Source organism: Ovis canadensis, chromosome 2 (genome assembly GCF_042477335.2).
Source record: "Ovis canadensis isolate MfBH-ARS-UI-01 breed Bighorn chromosome 2, ARS-UI_OviCan_v2, whole genome shotgun sequence".
NCBI lineage: Eukaryota > Metazoa > Chordata > Mammalia > Artiodactyla > Bovidae > Ovis > Ovis canadensis.
Window position 1 is genome coordinate 240,360,362 of NC_091246.1, and position 21,337 is coordinate 240,381,698.

The following is a 21,337-nucleotide window of genomic DNA, read 5'->3' on the forward strand; positions in this document are numbered from 1 at the left end:
TACCATTACCAAGCTGGATCTGACAGCTTGGCCAAGGGCAAGGATTATTTCCAAAAGACCCATTGATCTTTGATTTCCAACCTTTCCTATGTGCAATACGTGTAAGACATACAGCATTAAAGACACTCGGTAGCCTTTATCACTCCATGAAACGGGCATAAAGTTTAAGCCAAATTAAACTGAACTGCAATTATCTGTAAGAATTCTTCAACTCCCTTTGAGGTAACTGTAGACACTGCAGGAAAGAAAAACAACTCGGGCTGCAAATCTCTGCTTTAGGTAACGGCTCACTTAGATAAGGGTGCCAGGACTTTCCTCCCACAGAAACCAAATACTACTCAGCCGAGGCAACAGGTTTCTTTTTAAAAAGAAAATGTTTTTTAAATGATTTAGACAGGATGCTAAAGCTTGAAGCCTCTAACAAACCCATCAAACTGGAAATCAGGTTGGGGCAGCAGATGGGCAATTCAATCACTTCCTCTCCCGGGCCCACCCGGCGGTGCCAGGTGCCCGCTCTCCTGCCCTGGAAGGAAGTGGTGGCACCTCCGATCCTTGAGTGCTTGATCGCAGTTCGCCCAATGTAGGATAGGGCTTGGCCGCCCCCAGCTCTCCCTCAGAAGCTCTATAGCCGCCGTACTGCACTGCCCTGCGGGCAGGGCCTTCGCACTTCCCTCCTCCCGAAAGACCAAGAGTTCCCGCCTCTCCGCGGAAGGCGGGAGCAGCTCCGGGCTTGCTCCCCATTCTTCCCCCAGCAGAGCGGCGCGGTACGCCCTCACCCTGCGGATGGCTGCCCGTCCCACACCTCCGCTCTCCCCTGGGGCGAGCCAGCCTCTCACCGCTGCCTACCAGCCTGCAAGGCGCGGCCGGAAAGACAGCGATTTTTTGCCTAGCAACACCCTCCCCGCCTTCGGGCAGGGGGCAGAGGCAACCCCCACCGCCACCTCCAGTCCCCACCCCCACCGGGAACAGAAAACGGACGTCGTTCGCCCCTCTCGGGTAACCAGACGGCACCCTATGCCTGGGCAGGGTGAGGGGCATCTATCGCCCGCCGACGTGAATGGGGGGAGGGGGCACAGACACTACCCCCTCCCGCCGCCATCACCTCAGAAACGAAAACGAGCCCTTCTCCCAGCAGGGTGAGGGCCTCAACCCCTCAACGGGGCGGACGGCGTGCGCGGCCCTCTTGAGAAGCAACAGGCGCCCCCCTCCCCGTCCCAGCCGAGGCTCGCCGACCTCCGCTCCTCCCTCAGCTGTTCACCTCCGGAAGCCGGGCCAAAGCCTAGGCGAACGACTGCGCCTCACTCCGCCCCCTGCGCCATCTTATCGCCCCCTCCCCGACCTCCCCCACCCCGAGGCTGCCGGACCAGCGCCAGGGGGAGGGCAAACAGGCAATGATTGGCAGGAAACCGCCCCGCCTCTCAGAGGGTTGCGCCCGGCGCAGGCGCCGAAACCCCGCCCCCACACCGCCTACCCCCACCTACGGGCTCCACCCCTTTTCGTCTCATCGACCCGCTCGACACTTGGCTGTTCCTGGCTGCTGGTAGGAGGAGAAGGGTGCAGGCGGATCAAGCCGAGCGACGAGTTCAGCTGATGCAACCTAACCTGGACCCGCGTGACAGTTTCCGGCACGCGGCGGCGGCGGCGGCAGCGACCGAGAAAGGGGCCCGGGTGCCGGGCTAACCGCTGGAGACAGCAGCGACAGAACCATGGGGGATTCTCTGAGCCCTGAAGAGAAGCTAAACCTTATCACCCGGAACCTGCAGGTCGGGCCTCGGGATTGAAAGTGAGCGGTTGGGAACTGGGGGCTGGAGGTCCAAGTGATCCTTAGCACCTCTTACGGGGTCATAAGTGTATGGGACCCGGGATTCCGCGCCGAGGCAGCTCTGAGAGAGATTGCAGTCCTTGCTGCCGGTCGGTCAGTCAATCCATTACTACAGAAATCACAGTAATCTCACCTCCTGTGTGCCATTACTTGTGTTGAGCCAGGCTTTGAATCCACCCCACCCATCCTATTATGTGCCGGTCGCGGTGCTAAGGTGCTGTGGGGTACGTCAGGATCCTACCCTTCCAGAGCATGTCTGGAGGAAATCAGACGTTTGCAAGGACCCAGGATCCTGACATTTAATTAAGTCGAAACTAGTACTGAAAGGTGCTTTACGCGGAGATCTTTATTGAAAGGAAGTTAGGAGGAAGGCTGCGGAGAGTGTTCAGGGAAGGCTGAGAAATAACCTCTAAACTGCCCTTAGGGATACGGATCACCTCTTCACTTCAGCTACGTTTTGCTGGTTCCAGAAACTGCAGTAGTAAAAGTTAACCAGGATAATGGGAGTTAAAAATGCATCAGGTAGAGGGAACCCAGGTCAAGAGCCAGAGGGGAGAAAGAACTCTGTGGTTCTGAGAGAAGGCTAAATTGGCTGGAGTAGAGGAAGCAAACTGCAGATCAAGCACTTAGAAAATATTTACATTGCTCATTCTCTCAACTCTCTCAGGCCTCTGTTGTCACATCATCTGTGGCCTTTATTTAAATAACAAACCCCTGCCACCAAAACTGCCTCATCCCTTACTCAGCCTCTTATTTTTTCTCCATAGACCTGATCATGATCTGACATATGGTACATCTTACTAGTTTATTTAGGAGGAGCAGGCAAGGACCAGGTCATGAGGGTGTTGTTGGCAATGTTTGACAGTGAGGTTTATTCTGAAGGAAGTAGCTTGCCTTTCTCTTTTTATAAGATACAATTCATGTACCATAAAATCCACCCTTTTAAAGTGTGTGGGTCAGTGGGTTTTGATGTAGTCACATGGTGTTCAGTTACCATCATTATTTAATTCCAGAGCATTTTCTTCATCAAAAATAGCCTGTTCTCATTACTAATCACTGTTCATTCTTCACTTCTCCCCAGACCTAGGGAACCACTAATCTCCTTTCTGTCTTTAATTTGCCTATTCTAGGCATTTCATATAAATGGAATCACAATGTGTGGACTTTTATGTCTAACTTCTTTCACTAAGCTTAATGTTTTCATGTTTCATCCATGTTGTTACACTTACCGGAACTCTGTTCCTTATTACAGCTGAATAATATCCCATTATATGTTGGATTCTTGGATCGGAAAGATCCCCTGGAGAAAGGAATGGCAACCTACTCCAGTATTCTTGCCTGAAGAATTCCATGGACAGAGGTGCCTGGCAAGCTACAGTCCATGGGGTCACAAAGAGTTGGACACAATTGAGCGACTAATACTACTTTTATATGAATATACTACATTTTATTTCTCTGTTTGTCAGCTAATGGACCTTTGAATTATTTTCACTCATAACTTGATCTTTTCTTTTGTCCACACCACACAGCATATGGGATTTTTTCCAACCAGATATTTGAACCCGCGTCCCTTGCAGTGGAAGCACGGAGTCTTAACCACTGAACCAGAGAAGTCCCATTCTCATAACTTCATCTTAACCAGAGATTCTTGCATGCTTCGCCTTAGCCAGATTCGTTGTTTCCCAGCCTCTCTCCATAAGGAGAAGTTAGGGAGAAATAACACACAAAGCTAGTAGCATTGATTTACTCAGGTTTTAAAGATTAAGTGATATGACCTTTCCTTGAGTAGTAAAAACTCCAAGTGTCCACATAGTCAGGGGCTTGAAGGATGCAGGATCAGCCTCCAGCTATCTTGGAACATACGATTTTAACAAGTCCTGCTAACAGAAATTCAAACCAGCAAAACAATTTTTGTCTTTCATGGCTTCCAATAGTTTTCCCAAACCATCACCTGAAGAAACACTAAAATCTCTTGTCACAGTATACTAGCCTATTGGGCTTCCCTTGTGGCTCAGCAGGTGAAGAATCTGCCTGCAGTGTGGGAGACCTGGGTTCAATCCCTGGGTTGGGAATATCCCCTGGAGAAGGGAAAGGCTAACCACTCCAGTATTCTGGCCTGGAGAATACAGTCCATGGAGTCGCAAAGAGTCGGACACGACTGAGCAACTTTCACTAGCCTATTAGGATTTTTCTAATATTGTCTTAGGGCAAAGGAAATTATTAAATAAACTATTTAAATGGCTAATGAGTTAATCGAATTTTGTTCTGAAGACCTCTCTGGCTTCCTTTTGCAGTGTGGATTAAAGAAAATGGGTAGATTTGGGAGACCTGTTAAGCTATTACAGTTATCTTGGTGTGATCTAATGATGGCCAAGACTTTGTTGGTTGTGTAAAGGTGGAAAGAAGTAGGAGGACTTAAGAGCTGTTTCAGAGTAACTTTTGCAACTCAGTACCGTTTACTGCACCAGGGGTGAAACTGTAAATGAAAAAGATGCCTGGGAAGTGAAGGAGAAAGGTGAAAGCATGAGTTTAATTTTGAACACGTGATTGAATTAACTGGGTTGATAACAAGTACATGTTCTATATAGGTGTGAGCAGGAGATTTGGTAGTTACTAGGGAGACCTGGGAGGAGGCAATGGCAACCCACTCCAGTACTCTTGCCTGGAGAATCCCAGGAACGGGGGAGCCTGGTGGGCTGCCGTCTGTGGGGTCGCACAGAGTCGGACATGACTGAAGTGACTTAGCAGCAGCAGGGAGACCTGAGTTGGGACGATTCCCCTGGAGGAGGGCATGGCAATCCACTCCAGTATTCTTGCCTGGAGAATCCCAATGAACAGAGGAGCTTGGTGGGCTACAGTCCATGGGGTCACAAAGAGTCGGACACTGAGCGACTAAGCACAGCACACAGCACAGCTCATAGGTAGTAATTGAAGCAGCTGAAGAGGATCAGTTACGGAGAATGTGAAGTAGAAAGAGATAGGCCCCGAGGATTGCTAATATTTAAATAATTAGGAAGACAAATAGCTGCAAAGAAATCTGAAGGACAGAAGCCAGAGAAGTAGGAGGAAAACTAAGAGTGAAATAGAGGAAACCCAAAGAGATTTCCATGAAGTGAGGACTAAAAAGTATTCATTCAATTCAGCAACTTGGAGGCCATCTATGATCTTAGCAAGAGCATTTTCAGTTGTGTGATGCTGTGTGGAATTCAGACTGGAATGGGAGGTAAGGAATGGAAAGCAGAAGAGACACCTTTCAAGAAACTGGCTGTGAAAGGAAGGAGCATGAGCTGAAGGTAATTGGAGGGAAGATAGGGTTAGGGACAGTCTCCATTTCCCTAAAGTCACTGTCATTACACCAGAGTGGTACTAGTAAGAGCACCAGCTTCCTTTGGTTCTCACTCAACACTGAGAGCCTGGCTAGACCTCCCTGCTGGCTCTGAGTCTGGACTCTCAGTGAAATATACCTTTGTTTTCCTTGTCACAGGATAAAGGATGAGCAGGTGGTGGTGGTCAGTTACTCAGTTGTGTCTGACTCTTTGGGACCCCATAGACTGCAGCATGCCAGGCTTCCCTGTCTTCACTATCTCCCAGAGTTTGCTCAAAGTTGTGTCCTTTGAGTCAGTGATGCCATCCAGCTATCTCCTCTTCTGTCGCCCTCTTCTCCTCCTGCCCTCAGTCTTTCCCAGCATCAGGGTCTTTTCCAGGAATTGGCTCTTCGAATCAGGTGGCAAAGGATTGGAGTTTCGGTATCAGTCCTTCCAATGAATACTCAGGATTGATTTCCTTTAGGATTGACTGGATCTCATTGCTGTATAAGGGACTCTGAAGAGTCTTTAGCACCACAGTTTGAAAGCCTCAATTCTTCGGTACTCAGCCTTCCTTACGGTCTGACTCTCATGTTTGTATATGACTGCTGGAAAAGCCATAGCTTTGACTATGTCAGCGAAGTGATGTCTCTGCTTTTTAATACGCAGTCTAGGTTTGTCATAGCTTTTCTTCCAAGGAACATCTTTTAATTTCATGGCTGCAGTCACTGCAGTGATTTTGGAGCCCAATCAAACAAAGTCTGTCACTTTTTCCATTTTTTCCCCATCTATTCGCCATGAAGTAGTGGGACCAGACGACTGAAGCGACTTAGCCCCAGCAGCAGCAGTGGGCCTGGATGCCATGATCTTCGTTTTTTGAATGTTGAGTTTTAAGCCAGCGTTTTCGCTCTTCTTTCACCTTCATCAAGAGGTTCTTTAGTTCCTCTTTGCCTTCTGCTGTTAGGGGGTTATAATCTGCAAACCTGAGGTTATTGGTTGAGTGAGGTGGGACACTGCCATTAAAGCAGCCCTTCTGCTTCCACTACAGGAGGTTCTCGGGGAAGAGAAGCTGAAGGAGATACTGAAGGAACGGGAACTTAAAGTTTACTGGGGGACAGCAACTACAGGCAAGCCACATGTGGCTTACTTTGTGCCCATGTCTAAGATCGCAGACTTCCTGAAAGCAGGATGTGAGGTAAGAACTAATATTATAAACCGAGCAGTTGCCCTTGAGCAATGGCCAAAAGAAAGACTTACTTGCTTGTTTGGAGGTACTTGAACAAATTCACATTTTGGTGACCCCTTTATCTTTTCTGTCCAGGTAACAATTCTGTTTGCGGACCTGCACGCATACCTGGATAACATGAAGGCTCCGTGGGAACTTCTAGAACTTCGAACCAGCTATTATGAGAATGTGATCAAGGCAATGCTGGAGAGCATTGGGGTGCCCTTGGAGAAGCTCAGGTTCATCAAAGGCACTGATTACCAGCTCAGCAAGTAAGTGCTCCACCCTCCTCATGGGTCTGGTGCTTCTAGCTAGTTACAGGCCTGGGGAGTCAGGGCACTCTAAATTTGGATTCGAAGATATTGGGCTCTCCTTGTTAAGAACTATTAAAAATTGTATATACTTTGTCCTTTTAATTCATCTATCAAAAATCTACTGGCTAGTAAATGCCTAGGTACCATACTATTTGCTGGGAATATAAAAGTCACCACAACAAAGTCCTTGGCCTAGGAGACCTCACAGCATATGGAAAAGTGGCAGCCTCCCTTTCTCCTTCCAGATTCAGCAAATAGTAATAAAAGAAATGTAAAGAAAATATCATATTTGTAACATCAGCATTCATATAATTTTTTGCTCTAATTTTTAAAAAATTGTTTATTAGGCTTTGCCAGGTCTTAGTTGCAGCATGCAGGATCTTTAGTTGTGGCATGCCGGATTCAGTTCCCCGATCAGGAATTGAACCCAGGTCCCTCTATTGGGATTACGGAGTCTCAGCCACTGAACCACCAGGAAACTCCCTGTGCCCTAATTTTTTAGCTTCCAGTTTCCTAAGTAATCCTCCCTGCCCACTGCCTCTTTCAAATAAGCCATGTATCTCTATAAAGGTCACTTTTACATTTAAACCCTTAGACCAACTTTTTAAAAGGTAAGCATTGTTCTATCCTATTTCATAGATAAGGAAATGGATTCAGATTTGACTTTACCAAGTTCATGCAAGCTAGTAAGTGTAAGGGCCATGATGTGAACTCAGATCTATTGCTTAAGAGTTTTAAATAAAGCGTATACCTCAGAGATATTGCAGGTTTGGTTCTAGACCACCTCAATAAAGGGAATGTCACAGTAAAGTGAGTCGCATGAATATTTTGATTTCCTAGTGCATATAAAAATAAGTGAAAATATGTGTTGGACTTCCCTGGTGGTCCAGCGGTTAATACTCCCTGCTTCCACTACAGGGGGCTTGGGTTTGATCCCTGGTCAGGGAAGTTCTGAATGCTGCAACTAAGTGTGGACAAAAATAATAAGTAAGTAAAAGTTGTGTTAAGTGTGCAATAGCATTATGTCTAAAAAAGCAGTGTGTGTGCCTTAATTTAAAAATACTGTGTTGTTAAAAAATGCTAACCATCATCTGAGCCCTTGGTGAGTCATAATCTTTTTGCTGGTAGAGGGTCTCTCCTCAGTGTTGATGACTGGCAACCGATCAGGGTGGTGGTTGCCAAAGGTTGGGATGACTGCGGCAATTTCTTAAGACAGCAGTGGAGTTTGTCACATCAATTAACTCTTTCACAAACAATTTCTCTGTGATTTGTGATGCCTTGTGATAGCATTTTACCCACAGTAGAACTTCTTTCAAAGTCGGAATTAGTCCTCTCGAACCCTGCCACTGCTTTATCAACTAAGTTGATATAATATTCTAAATCTTTGGTTGTCTTTTCAACAGTCTCCATTGCATCTCCACCAGGAATAGTTTCTATCTCAAGAATCCACTTTCTCTGCTCATCCATAAAAAGCAACTCCTCGTCCATTTAAGTTTTATCATGAGATTGCAGCAGTTTGGGCACTTCTAATTCTAGTTCTCTTGCTCTTTCCATTATATCTACAGTTACTTCCTTTACTAAAGTTTTGAACCCTTCACTTCCACCTGTGAAAATTGGAAGCAATTTCTTCCAAATCCTTGTAATGTTGATATTTTGCCCACTTCCCATGAATGACAAATTTTGTTGCATTTCTAAAATTATGAGACTTTAATGTTGAAATTACTGTTTGAGCCACAGACTGCAGAATGGATATTGTGTTAGCAGGCATGAAAATAACGTCAATCTCATGGTACACCTCAGTCAGAGCTCTTGGATGACCAGATGTATTGTCAATAAGCAGTAATGTTTTGAAAAGAATCTTTTTCTGAGTTGTTGTTGTTCATTTGTGTCCCACTCTTTGTGACCCCACGGAGCATGTGACCCCATGCAGCATGCCAGGCTTCCCTCTCCTTCACCATCTCCCAGAGCTTGCTCAAACTCATGTCCATTGAATCGGTGATACCATCCTACCATCCAGCTATCTCGTCTTCTGTCGTCCCCTGCTCCTCCTGCGTCAGTCTGTCCTAGTTCTTCACATCAGGTGGCCAAAGAATGGAGCTTCAGCTTCAGCATCAGTCCTTCCAGTGAGTATTCAGGACTGATTTCCTTTAGGCTTGACTGGTTTGATCTCCTTGCAGTCCAAGGGACTCTCAAGAGTCTTCTCCAACACCACAGTTCAAAAGCCTCAATTCTTCAGAGCCCAGCCTTCTTTATGGTCCAGCTCTCACATCCATACATGACTATTGGAAAAACCATGGCTTTGACCATACAGACCTTTGTCTACAAAATAACGTCCATGCTTTTTAATATGCTGCCTAGGTTCGCCATAGCTTTTCTTCCAAGGAGCAAGCGTCTTTCAATTTCATGGCTGCAGTCACCATCTGCAGTGATTTTGGAGCCCAAGAAGATAAAGTCCGTCATTATCTCCCCATTTGCCATGAAATGGTGGGACCGGATGCCATGACCTTGGTTTTTTGAATGTTGAGTTTTAAGCCAGCTTTTTTACTCTCCTCTTTCACCTTCATCAAGAAGGTCTTCAGTTCGTCTTCACTTTCTGCCATAAGGATGGTGTGGGCTTAAAATATTCAGTAAACCATGTTGTAAACAGATGTGCTTTCATCCAGGTTTTGTTGTTCCATTTATAGAGCACAGACAAATAGATTTAACATAATTCTTAAGGGCCTTGGATTTTTGAAATGATGAATGAGCACTAGCTTCAACGTAAAGTTGCTAGCTGTATCCCCCCTGACAAGACAGTCAGCTTGTCCTTGAAGCTTTGCAGTCTGGCACTGACTTTTCTCTAGCTATAAAAGTCCTAGATGGCATGTTCTTCCAATATCAGGTGTTTTGTCTACGCTGAAAACCTGTTGTTTGATGGAGGCACCTTCATTAATTTTCTTATCTAGGTCTTCTAGGTGACTTGCTGCAGCTTCTGTATCAGCACCTGCTTCTTCACCTTGCACTTTAATGTTATGGCTTCTTTTCTCTTAAACCTCATGAAGTTTGAAGTTAGCAAAACCCCTATTGCTGTTACTATCGCAAAAATATTATAGTTTGATGAAGGCTCAGATGATGGTTAGCATTTTTTAGCAGGTATTTACTAAGGCATGTACATTTTATTTTTCAGGTATGTAGAGTTTTTAGGCATAATGCTATTGCACACTTAATAGAATGCTGCTGCTGCTAAGTCGCTTCCGTCGTGTCCGACTCTGTGCGACCCCATAGACGGCAGCCCACCAGGCTCCCCCGTCTCTGGGATTCTCCAGGCAAGAACACTGGAGTGGGTTGCCATTGTCTTCTCCAGTGCATGAAAATGAAAAGTGAAAGTGAAGTCGCTTAGTCGTGTCCGACTCTTAGTGACCCCATGGACTGCAGCCTACTAGGCTCCTCCGTCAGCATAGTATAAATATAACTTGAATATGCACTCAGTTCAGTTCAGTTCAGTTGCTCAGTCGTGTCCGACTCTTTGTGACCCCAGGAATCACAGCACGCCAGGCCTCCCTGTCCATCACCAACTCCCAGAGTTCACTCAAATTCAGTCCATCGGGTTGGTGATGCCATCCAGCCATCTCTTCCTCTGTCTTCCCCTTTACCTCCTGCCCCCAATCCCTCCCAGCATCAGAGTCTTTTCCAATGAGTCAACTCTTCACATGAGGTGGCCAAAGCATTGGAGTTTCAGCTTTAGCATCATTCCTTCCAAAGAACACCCAGGGCTGATCTCCTTTAGAATGGACTGGTTGGATCTCCTTGCAGTCCAAGGGACTCTCAAGAGTCTTCTCCAACACCACAGTTCAAAAGCATCAATTCTTCAATGCTCAGCTTTCTTCACAGTCCAACTCTCGCATCCATACATGACCACTGGAAAAACCATAGCCTTGACTAGACGGACCTTTGTTGGCCAAGTAATGTCTCTGCTTTTCAATATGCACTAGGGAACCAAAACTTTATATAACTGACTTGTGGTCATCTGGAACTGAACCCACAGTATCCCCAAGATATGCCTATAACATGAAAGATCACGTATGACAATAATGAAGAAGTTTGAAATATAGCAAGAGTTAACCAAAATGCGACACAGACATGAAAGGAACAAACACTGTTGGAAAAATGGCACCAATAGACTTGCTTCATGCACAGAACGGTTGCCACAGAGGAAACCCTTCAATTTTTAACAAATACCGTATCTGAGGCACGATAAAGTGAAGTACAGTAAAATGAGGTCTGCCTGTACTAGAAAATTCACCTAGAATGCAGCTCAGAGATAAACAAAAAAGCTTTAAGCATGCTTAAGTTATAGATAAGAATTTTTGTTTCCAGCAATCTGACAGACTAGGTACTCTGATCAACCTTCCTGCTGAAAAGTGTTTTTTTTAATGCTAGATAAGATATTTCTTAAGGCTTCTAATTGCTCAAATATGGGCTTCCCTCGTGGCTCAGACAATTAAAAAATCTGCCTGCAAGGCAGGAGACCCGGATTCAATCCCTGGGTTGGGAAGATTCCCCTGGAAAAGGGAATGGCTACCCAGGATTCTTTTTTTTAATCACAGTTTAATCTGGTAACAAGAGACGTGCATGCGTGTGTGTGTGCAAAGTCACTTCAGTCGTGTTCGACTGTTTTCAACCCCATGGACTGTAGCCAGGCTCCTACCTCCATGGGATTCTCCAGGCAAGAATATTGCAGCAGGTTGCCATTTCCTTCTCCAGGGGATCTTCCCAACCCAGGGATCGAACCTGGGTCTCCTGCTTTAGCAGGCAGGTTCTTTACCACTAGCGCCACCTGGGAAGCCCCAACTCTGGTATTCAGTCAGTCCATGGTGTCTCAGAGAGACACAGCTGAGCAACAAACACACGTGTTCAACTCAGTCGAGAATACTCAGTGGTCAGGAGTACTCAGTGGCCGGGAACCAAGTGAAAGTAGGAGTACAAAGAGGTTTATATTCAGTTAATCTAAGATGTATTTTAAATGCTGCTGATTAATCTAATGTACCTTAATTTTTAATAGTCATCTAGGTTTCAGAGGTGCTAAATGTTTAAATAAATGTCTTAAAATCTATAAAAGATGATAAGAGGAACACTGAAGATTACACGTACCTTGAGGAAACTCCTTGAATTGTATGTACTTGAATTGTAGTTTTCGTGGCCTCACAGACCACAGTGGGAAAAAAGGGAAAGGTAAAACTAGAGCCAAGAGGCACAATATTTAAACGAAAAACCAAGTCAGAGGGAAGGAAGTCGTTGATGAAACCATGTAAGGACAATTAAAAGACATGAATTTCCAGACTGAAAGGGCTCATTGAGTGCCTGATACAATGAATAAAAATAAACCTACACTGAAGGGCCGTATTTTGAAATTTTAAAGCACTGGGAACAAAAAAATATATGCAGATTTCCAAAGAGACAAAAGTCACATACAAAATAACAGCAATCATAATGGTTCTGCACTTCTCCAAAGGAACACTGAAAACTAAAAGGGGATGAAACAGAGCCATTAAAATTCTGAAGGAAAGGAATTTCCATCCTAAAAATCTGTACCTACACAAACCATCATTCAAGTGTAAGGGCAAAATATCTGAAAATATTTATTGAAAAAAATTATTTTCAAGTTTTTGTTTGCCATTTGTATTTCCTTTTCTGTCCGTCAAGTGTCTATGCAAGTGTCCTGGCCCATTTTTTTTTCTCTTTTTTTTATAAAGTTCCTTGTGTTTTCTAGATGCCAAGTCCTTTGTCATTTATATAGCATGGAGATAGGATAAACAACTGGAACAGAATAAACATAAACAACTGAAAGAGTGTTCAGAAATAGATCCTCACAAATATGGAAACTTGATATGTGACAGAGCTGGAAGTACAGGTCAGCAGAGCAAGAATAAACTTTTTAAGAAAAAAATGATGCAGAGATTTTTAGCTATCCATATTGGGGGAGAAAATGATCCCTTCATTCCAAGTGGGTTAAAGATTTAGCTGTTAAGGCCAAATTATAAAACATTTAAAAGACTACATAGAGTAAGACTGTCCTCTGATTGTGGGTTAGGGAGAATTAAACAAGACATACCAAAAACACAAATCACAGGAAAAGATTGATGGATTCACCTTTCCTACAATCAAAACCTCCACTACATCAAAAGTAAGATAAAAAGACAAGCCACCTACTAGGAGAAGATATTTATAACATATATAAGTGGCAAAGGAGTATTATATGTCAAAAACTGCAAAACCAGTTGTCAAAAATTGGGCTTCGCTTGTACTCCAGTGGTTAAGTGTCTAGCTGCCAATGCAGAGGACATGAGCTTGATCCCTGGTCCAGGAAGATTCCACACGCCTCGGGGCGTCTAAGCCTATGCACCATGACTACTGAGCCTGCACACTCTAGGGCCCTTGAGCCACGAGTACTGAAACCCAAGCACCCTAGAACCCGCAAGTTGCAACAAGAAAAACCACTGCAATGAGCAGCCTGCGCTCCACTAGGGAAAGCCCACAAGCGGCAACAAAGACCCAGTGCAACCAGAAATAAGTAATTTTTTAATATAAATAAATAATATTTTAATGGCAAAATTTATTAAGTAATAAAATGGATTAAAAGCCACTTTGGAAAATAGTTTGACATTATCTTGAACTGAAGTTCAAGATGCAAATCCCTTGTCACACGGAAATTCTACTCCTAAGCATATATAAAGGAACTTGCACATACGTACCAGGATACATATGTAAGAATATTTATAGCACATTGTTTAGAGATACAAACATACTATAAAACAGGACAGAAATACAAAAGTTCAGGCTAATGGTTACTCTGGAGAAGGAAGAAGGATTGTGGAGGAGTGCACAGGAGCCTGAGAAGTAATTAAGCCTTTTTTTTTTTTTTTTCGGCTATACATGTGGGATCTAAGTTCCTCAACCAGGGATAGAACCTGGTTGTGGAGTCTTAACCTGGAAGTGTGGAGTCTTAACCACTGGACCACCAAGGAATTCCCTAGGTCCCTTTTCTTAAACTGAGTGATGGGCAGTCTAGTCATAATATTGTTCATTATTCCTTACATGTATTTAAGTTTAAAGAAAAAAAAAAGACATGACGATAGACTGAGAAATTCTGGCGTTTATTTAGTAGGCATCCAGAAGAAGAAAGTAGAGGGGTATGGCGGAGAAGCCCTGTTTTAGGACTTAAGCAAAGAGAAAGATTAAAGATTAATTTAAATCCATTTTTAAAAAGGAAAAATATAAAAATTAAGTCGTATTTTCAGGAGAGGATGGACTGCTTACATTTAGAAACTAGCAGGCAGAGATGGTCGGATGGCATCACCGACGCGATGGACTTGAGTTTGAGCAAGCTCCGGGAGTTGTTGAAGGACAGGGAAGCCTGGCGTGCTGCAGTCCACGGGGTCGCAGAGAGTCAGACACGACTGAGCGACTGAACTGAACTGATTCTTTCTGAATGTCTTAAGATCAGGAGAGTGAATTAGCAACACACTTTTAGGGTTGCATTGAGACCTGGGCCCCGTCTTCGAGCTGTCTCCTCTTGTCTCCTCTCAGAGAGTACACGCTGGATGTCTACCGCCTCTCTTCCGTGGTCACACAGCACGATGCCAAGAAAGCTGGAGCCGAGGTGGTGAAGCAAGTGGAGCACCCTCTGCTGAGTGGCCTGCTGTACCCGGGGCTGCAGGTATGGGAGGGATGGAGTCACCTATGACTTTTCTGCTCTGATCCCAACTACTAGTCATAAACCTCTCTCTCAGCCCCAGTTAGACCAGTGTCCTGGCTGTTCCTTCACCTTGCCGGAGGCCTTCCTTCCCCCCACAGCCCCTCCCCCAGACTTCTGGACCACTCTTTTTCCCCTACCTCTCTGTCCTTTAAAACGCTTGTCATCTCACATAGCTTCTTTACAGTAATCACGATCCCTTAATTGAAGAACATTAATTTCAGAGTGATGAGTGAAAAGAAATTTTAGGCATGATCTTGTTTCCCATTAAGCAAAACAAACACATCATATTTCATGTGTGTGCATTTTTGTATGAGCATGGAGAAAACATGGAAAAATTCAAACCAAGCTATTGATACTGGTTATTAGCTCAGGAAGGTAGGATGAAAATGTCGATAGACTTTTCTTTTCCCTTATATATTTCTCTAACGTTTGATATAAGAAAATCAAGTCATACAAACTACTGTATATAAAATAAACGAGGTCCTACTCTAGCCCAGGGAACTATATTCAATATCTAGTAATAAACTATAATGGAAAAGAATCTGAGAAAGAATATATGTATATATACGTAAAACAGAATCACTTTGCTATATGTCAGAAACTAATATACATTGTAAACCAACTAAACTTTAATGAAATACATTAAAATTTTAAAAATAAATAATTTTTTTTAGACTTGAAAGAAAATCAAGTCTTCTCTTGTTCAGGAACTCTTTGATCTGTACTGTCCGTTACGGTGGCCTCTTGTCATAGTCATATGTGGCTACTGAAGTAATTAAAATTCTAGTTTTCCAGCTCTACTGGCTATATTTTAGGTTGCTCACAAGCCACATGTGGCTAGAGGCTAACCTGTTGGACAGCACAGGTGTGGAACATATTCACCCTCACCAAAAGTTCTGTTAGACAGTGCTGTTTTGCGTCCTGTTTGCTTACCTTTCTCTTCCTCTCCTTCCTCTTCCCCCCACATCCAATCGGACACTAAATTTTATTAATCCTACTTCTTAAAAATCTCCTGAATTCATTCTTGCTCTACATCCCCACCAACTTGAAAGTGAAAGTCAGTCCGTCGTGTCTGACTCTTTGCGACTCTGTGGACTATACAGCCCATGGAATTCTCCAGGGCAGAATACTGAAGTAGATAGCCTTTCCCTTCTCCAGGGGATCTTCCCAACCCAGGGATCAAACCCAGGTCTCCTGTGTTGCAGGCGGATTCTTTATCAGCTGAGCCACAAGGGAAGCCCCCTCGCCAACTTTGTTCATTGTTATTTCTTACCTGGACTCTCACGGCAGCTTTCTAGCTGTTCTTTGTCTCCAGCCCTCAGGCCACAGCTCTACACTCTGCCGTCTCACTGGTGTGATTTTCTGTAGTGCATGAATTGTGCTTCTTCTCTCCTTAAAATCATTCAGTGGCCAGGATGATGCTAGATAGCCTCACATGACATTCAGTGTCCTGACCAACTTCTCTAACCTCATCACTCACCACTTCCCACATGCCTTGGAGTTTATGCTTTTTCAGACTGACTTAGTCATAGTTTCCCTAAATATTTCACACCCCTGTGCCTTTCACATTCTGTTTCCTCTCCTTGGTGAAAAACATCTATATGTTCTTCAGAAACAATCTCAGCCCACAGTCTGATTCTAGGAAGCCTTCACCACCACTAGGCTGAACAGATAGAGATAAACATTTCTTAGTGTTAACATGTTCCTTAAATGAACATGTAAGTTAGCCCTTGGCATGCTGTATTGAAATGACCTGTTTATGTGTCTTTCCCCCCAGCTAGTTAATTGATTTCATGAAGGCAGAATATGGGTCTCGTTCTGACTCACATCCACAGGGTTGGCACTAGGCCTGGCATGTAATAAATGATAGTAACTGTTTATTTACTAATTCAGTCTTAGCCCTTTTTTCTGCGTTCTCACAGCACTTGCTTCTTAATGCCAGTTATTTGACACTTGTTGCAGGCTGCCTCATTAATTGGGTACCTTTGATGTGAGTATCAGTTCAGTTCAGTTGCTCAGTCGTGTCCGACTCTTTGCGACCCCATGAATCACAGCACTCCAGGCCTCCCTGTCCATCACCAACTCCCAGAGTACACTCAAACTCAGGTCCATCGAGTCGGTGATGCCATCCAGCCATCTCATCCTCTGTTGTCCCCTTTTCCTCCTGCCCCCAATCCCTCCCAGCATCAGAGTCTTTTCCAGTGAGTCAGTTCTTCACATGAGGTGGCCAAAGTACTGGAGTTTCAGCTTTAGCATCATTCCTTCCAAAGAACACCCACGGCTGATCTCCTTTAGAATGGACTGGTTGGCTCTCCTTGCAGTCCGAGGGACTCTCAAGAGTCTTCTCCAACACCATAGTTCAAAAGCATCAATTCTTCGGCGCTCAGCTTTCTTCACATTCCAGCTCTCACATCCATACGTGACCACTGTAAAAACCATAGCCTTGACTAGACGGACCTTTGTTGGCAAAGTAATGTCTCTGATTTTCAATATGCTGTCTAGGTTGGCCATAACTTTCCTTCCAAAGAGTAAGCGTCTTTTATATAGTTTTGTCTTTTTCCTTTCCTTCCCTTCCCTATAGGATCGTGAGCTTCCTGAGAGCAGAGACTCTTATTTTTTTACCCTATAGTATCCACATGGAGTCGGAGTTCACAGCAGGCACTCAGCAAATGTGTGTCCAGCTCTTGAAGCCAGCAGGAAGACTGAGGGCTGTTTATTTGCTTCCTGGTTTACTTTCTGAAAATTCTAATGGTTTTCAAAAGTTTCTGATTTCTTAGACCCATGTAGAAGAAATACAGTAGGAGTTCATGCTCGTGTGTTTCTTCCCACAGGCCTTGGATGAAGAATATTTGAAAGTGGATGCCCAGTTTGGAGGCGTTGATCAGAGAAAGATTTTCACCTTTGCGGAGAAGGTTAGCGTCCTCTTTCTTGTCTTTTTTCTTTTGAGTCGCAGAGGTATACATTAGAGTTTCTTTCTGTGTTTCTCTTTATTTTGTTTTATGTTTTTATCTGGGTCGGGTCTCAGCTGTAGCTTGTGGGATCTTCGTTGCAGTGTGCAGGCTCCAGAGCACGCGGGCTCTCTGGTTGTGGCATGTGGGCTCAGTGGTTGCATCTCACAGGCTTATTTGCCCTGCAGCATGTGGGATCTTGGTTTCCCAATTAGGGATCAAACCCACCTGCCGCATTGGAAGGCAAATTCTTAACCTCTGGAACACCAGAGAAGTGCACATTAGAGTTTCTTGGATGTGCCAGTCCCCACAATCATATGGTATGGTAGGTATTATTCTCCTTATTTTGCAGATAAGAAAACTGAGCACAGAGAATAAAAAAGCTGTCCAGTATCACACAGTTAGTGACTGAGCAGGAACTAGCATTCAGGTCTGTCTGACTAAAAAGCCTATACTCTTGCTGCCGCCAAGAAGCTGCCCTCAGGCCTGTTGGATTTTCTTCTTCTTTTATTCACCACACACCCCCCCATTTTTTTTTTTTTTTTTTTTTTTGCTTCTTGCCTAATAGCTCGTTTCCAGGGAAAGGCACCACCAGATAGAACTATTGTTCTTTCCCAGAGCATTTGGTCCATATTTCGCTGAATCTTACATAAACCACTCCTCTCTGCAATGAGGTTTAACAGGGTTTAGAAGAGGAAATCAGCACAAACCCCTAATAGTTCTTTTCTGGGAAATAACTTGAATAAGTTGAAAAGGGCTTTTGAGAAGTGGTTGGTATTTTTGAAAGCTTCTCAAAACCTCATGTTGGCAAGGGAGTACAGAAAATACTGCCAGTGAAAATGTAAATTCCTGATGGGTGATTTGATGCCTCTGAAATGTTTCTACACTTTGTCCTAATAATAATTACACAAATGGGTCCTCAGGAAATAATTTTTAAAGTGCAACTTGGTTGGAGTAGGGAGAGGGGGGCAATGTATAGCTTGGGAGTTCCCTGGTGATTAGGATTTGGCACTTCCACTGCTGGGGCCCAGGTTTAATCCCTGGTTGGGGAACTGAGATCGTGCAAGCCACGCCGAGTGGCCAGAATTCTAAAATTTTTTAATTAAAAAGATAAAAGTGCAACTTGAGTTCTGTATGGAAGTATTTATCATGTTATCAATTTAAAGCCCACTCCAGTATTCTTGCCTGGACAATTCCATGTACAGAGGAGCTTGGTGGGCTATAGTCCATGAGGTTGGAAAGAGTCGGACACTACTGAGCGCTCTCACCACAATTTAGAGCACAACTTAGAAATAAATTAGTATTCAGTGGCAAGGGATTAGTTAAATACATTAAGATAAATCCTCCAGTGGGATATAACGTAACATTTTTTAAAATAATTTATTTATTTGACTGCACTGGGTCTTAGCTACAGCATGTGGGGTCTAGTTCCCTGACTAGGGAGTGAACCTGATCCTGAATTGGGAGTGTACTATCTCAGCCGCTGGACCACCAAGGAAGTCCCTATATAACATTTTTTAATGGTTTTTAGATATATTTAATAAATGGGGAAATGTTTACAGTGTAAGGTTTTGACTATTATTGAGGTATTTTCTATTCCATTTTATCTCTTAAATTTTTTTTAAGAAGAAAAAGGGGTTTTAATTGTAGCAAAATACAAAACAAAGCAGTGTTATAGTAACTAGTATATGTAAGTATGCAAGGCACTTAGCATAGAAACAACAAGAAGTCTTATCCTTGTAAAGAAATTATATATATGTATATATAGAGAGAGAGACAGAGACAGAGAGAGTCCCCTGGAGGAGGGCATGGAAGCCCACTCCAGTCTTCTTGCCTGGAGAATCCCATAGACAGATGAGCCTGGCGGGCTACAGGCCATGGAGTCACAAAGAGTTGGAAACAACTGAAGCAACTTAGCAGCAGCAGCAGCAGCAGCGGCATGCATATATATACACACACACACAAAATAAATTAGCATATTGTTAGAAGTCAGCCATGTAAAAAATAGATGTGTGTGTGTGTGTGTATACAAATATATATTTTCTCTAAGAATATTTTTTTTTCTCCTTGACTTTATTTTTTCTTAATATATATGTATTTTTAATATATATTTTATGAAGTATAGTTGGCTTACTTTTTAATTGAACCTTTTATTATTCTAATAGAGATACAGCTGATGGCCTGTTTTTGTATGACTTAGAAGCTTTAAGAATGGTTTTTGTATTTTTTCTTAGGGTTGTAAAAAAAAATGAGAAAAGATATGCAATAGAGACTATATATCACCCAGCAAGCCTAAAATATTTACTATCTGACCTTTTACAGAAAAGTTTTGCCCAGCCCTGTCCTAGAGATTGCATGTCTTTGTAATTCATAATAGTTAGATGTTTTTACCACTTCCCAACAATGCAAGAACCTACAACAGTTTTACTTTATTTAATGCCCTCCTGCCCTTTGTGCTGTTGTCATATATTTTAGTTTTACGTATATTTTAAATCCCAAAGACCTGTTTATAATGGTTTTCTAAGCAGTCAATTTTCATGTATATTTACCACCGCTTACCCTTCCTGATGGGCTTCCCTGGTGGCTTAGCCAGGTAAAGAACCCACCTGCCAATGCAGGAGACGCTGGCTTGATCCCTGGGTCAGGAAGATCCCCTGGAGAAGGAAATGCCAACCCTCTTCAGTATTCTTGCCTGGGAAGTCCCATGAACAGAGGCGCATGATGGGCTACAGTCCTTGGGGTCTTGAAAGTCAGACATGACTTAGCGACCAAACAACCACCACCACCCTTTCTGATACTGTTGATTCCTTCTTTCAGTTTTGTGCTTCCATCCAAGATCAGTTTCCTTCAGCCTGAAGCTTCCTTTGTGTTTTGTGTCTGCAATGCAGGTGTCAGTAAGGAGTTCTTAACAGCTTTCTTTTTATCTGAGAACATCTTTTTTTTTTTTTTTAATGTCTTTTTTTGTTGTTTGGTAGGTTTTTAAAGAATATTTATTTATTTGGCTATATTGGGTCTTGTGGGCTTCCCTGGTGGCTCAGCAGTAAAGAATCTGCCTGTAATACAGAAGATGCAGGTTCAGTCCCTGGGTCAGGAAGTTTCCCTGGAGGAGGGCATGGCAGCCCACTTCAGTACTCTTGCCTGGAGAATCCCATGGACTGAGGGCAGAGCCTGGCAAGCTACAGTCCATAGGGTTGGAAAGAGTTGAACATGACTGCAGTGACTAAGCATGCACACACGCACACTGGGTCTCAGTTTAAACATGTGGATCTTTGCTGTGGTAGGTGGGCTCAGTAGTTATGCCCCGGGGCATGCGGGACATTGGTTTTCCATCCAGAGATCTAACTCTGAACTTGTATCCCCTTTTTTGTTCCTCTGTGTTTTAGTTGAATATTACCTGTTGACTTTTCTTCATGTTCATTAATCCTGTCTTTTGTTGAATCCATCCACTATTGTACTGTGCCATTTTAGAACTTCCATTTGTTTGTGTTTTTTTTAATAGATGCCAGTTCTTTTTTATATTTCTCCATCTTTTATCCATTTCATTCATCTTTTCCTTTATTTCTTTTAATACACCAATTACAGTTATTCTGACATCCTGATCTGCTTGTTCTAGTATCTGCATTGTTTCTGTGTCTGTTTATTGCCTGTTTCCTCTTGTCTGTCAGTCACTTTTTTTCTGCTTCCCGTTTCTTGTACTTTTTTATTGTATCAGGGACACCGTAAATATGCTGTGGCTGCTCTCAGTGCTGTGTTTTCTGTAGGCTATTAAATTACTGACTCATCACTTTGATCCTGTCAAGGGTGGATTTTAGGCTTTGTAGAATAGGTCTACCTTACTCCTGTGAGGTAAACCTTATCTTAGGATGTGGCCTTTCTGGGGTCTCAAACTGAAATGAAACCTCAGGGTTTTCACAAAGCCCTCTGTGCTTTGATTGAACCTAAACTTCAACTTCTGTCTCCCCAGCACTGTGCAGCCCCTAAAATTTGC

The 21,337-nt window shown here is 43.5% G+C and overlaps 2 protein-coding genes across 29 annotated transcripts in view; one reads left to right on the forward strand and one right to left on the reverse strand.

The window, feature by feature from the left end:
• S100PBP (S100P binding protein) overlaps window positions 1-1,462 on the reverse strand; it is a 33,472-nt gene extending 32,010 nt beyond the window's left edge. For 4 of the 28 annotated variants that reach the window (XM_069578673.1, XM_069578651.1, XM_069578666.1 and 1 more), the window contains exon 1: window positions 1,103-1,266. The gene's annotated coding sequence lies outside the window, so the exon portion shown is untranslated. Of the gene's footprint in view, window positions 1-1,102 lie in introns of all 28 variants that reach the window. The other 24 variants (XM_069578650.1, XM_069578642.1, XM_069578646.1 and 21 more) reach the window with 22 other exon arrangements.
• YARS1 (tyrosyl-tRNA synthetase 1) overlaps window positions 715-21,337 on the forward strand; it is a 32,306-nt gene continuing 11,683 nt past the window's right edge. The window contains exons 1-6 of the mRNA XM_069578638.1: window positions 715-996; window positions 1,133-1,763; window positions 6,176-6,322; window positions 6,449-6,624; window positions 14,233-14,362; window positions 17,233-17,313. Coding sequence (XP_069434739.1) covers window positions 1,707-1,763; window positions 6,176-6,322; window positions 6,449-6,624; window positions 14,233-14,362; window positions 17,233-17,313 — 591 coding nt within the window. The 5' untranslated portion in view covers window positions 715-996; window positions 1,133-1,706. The remainder of the gene's footprint in view (window positions 997-1,132; window positions 1,764-6,175; window positions 6,323-6,448; window positions 6,625-14,232; window positions 14,363-17,232; window positions 17,314-21,337) is intronic.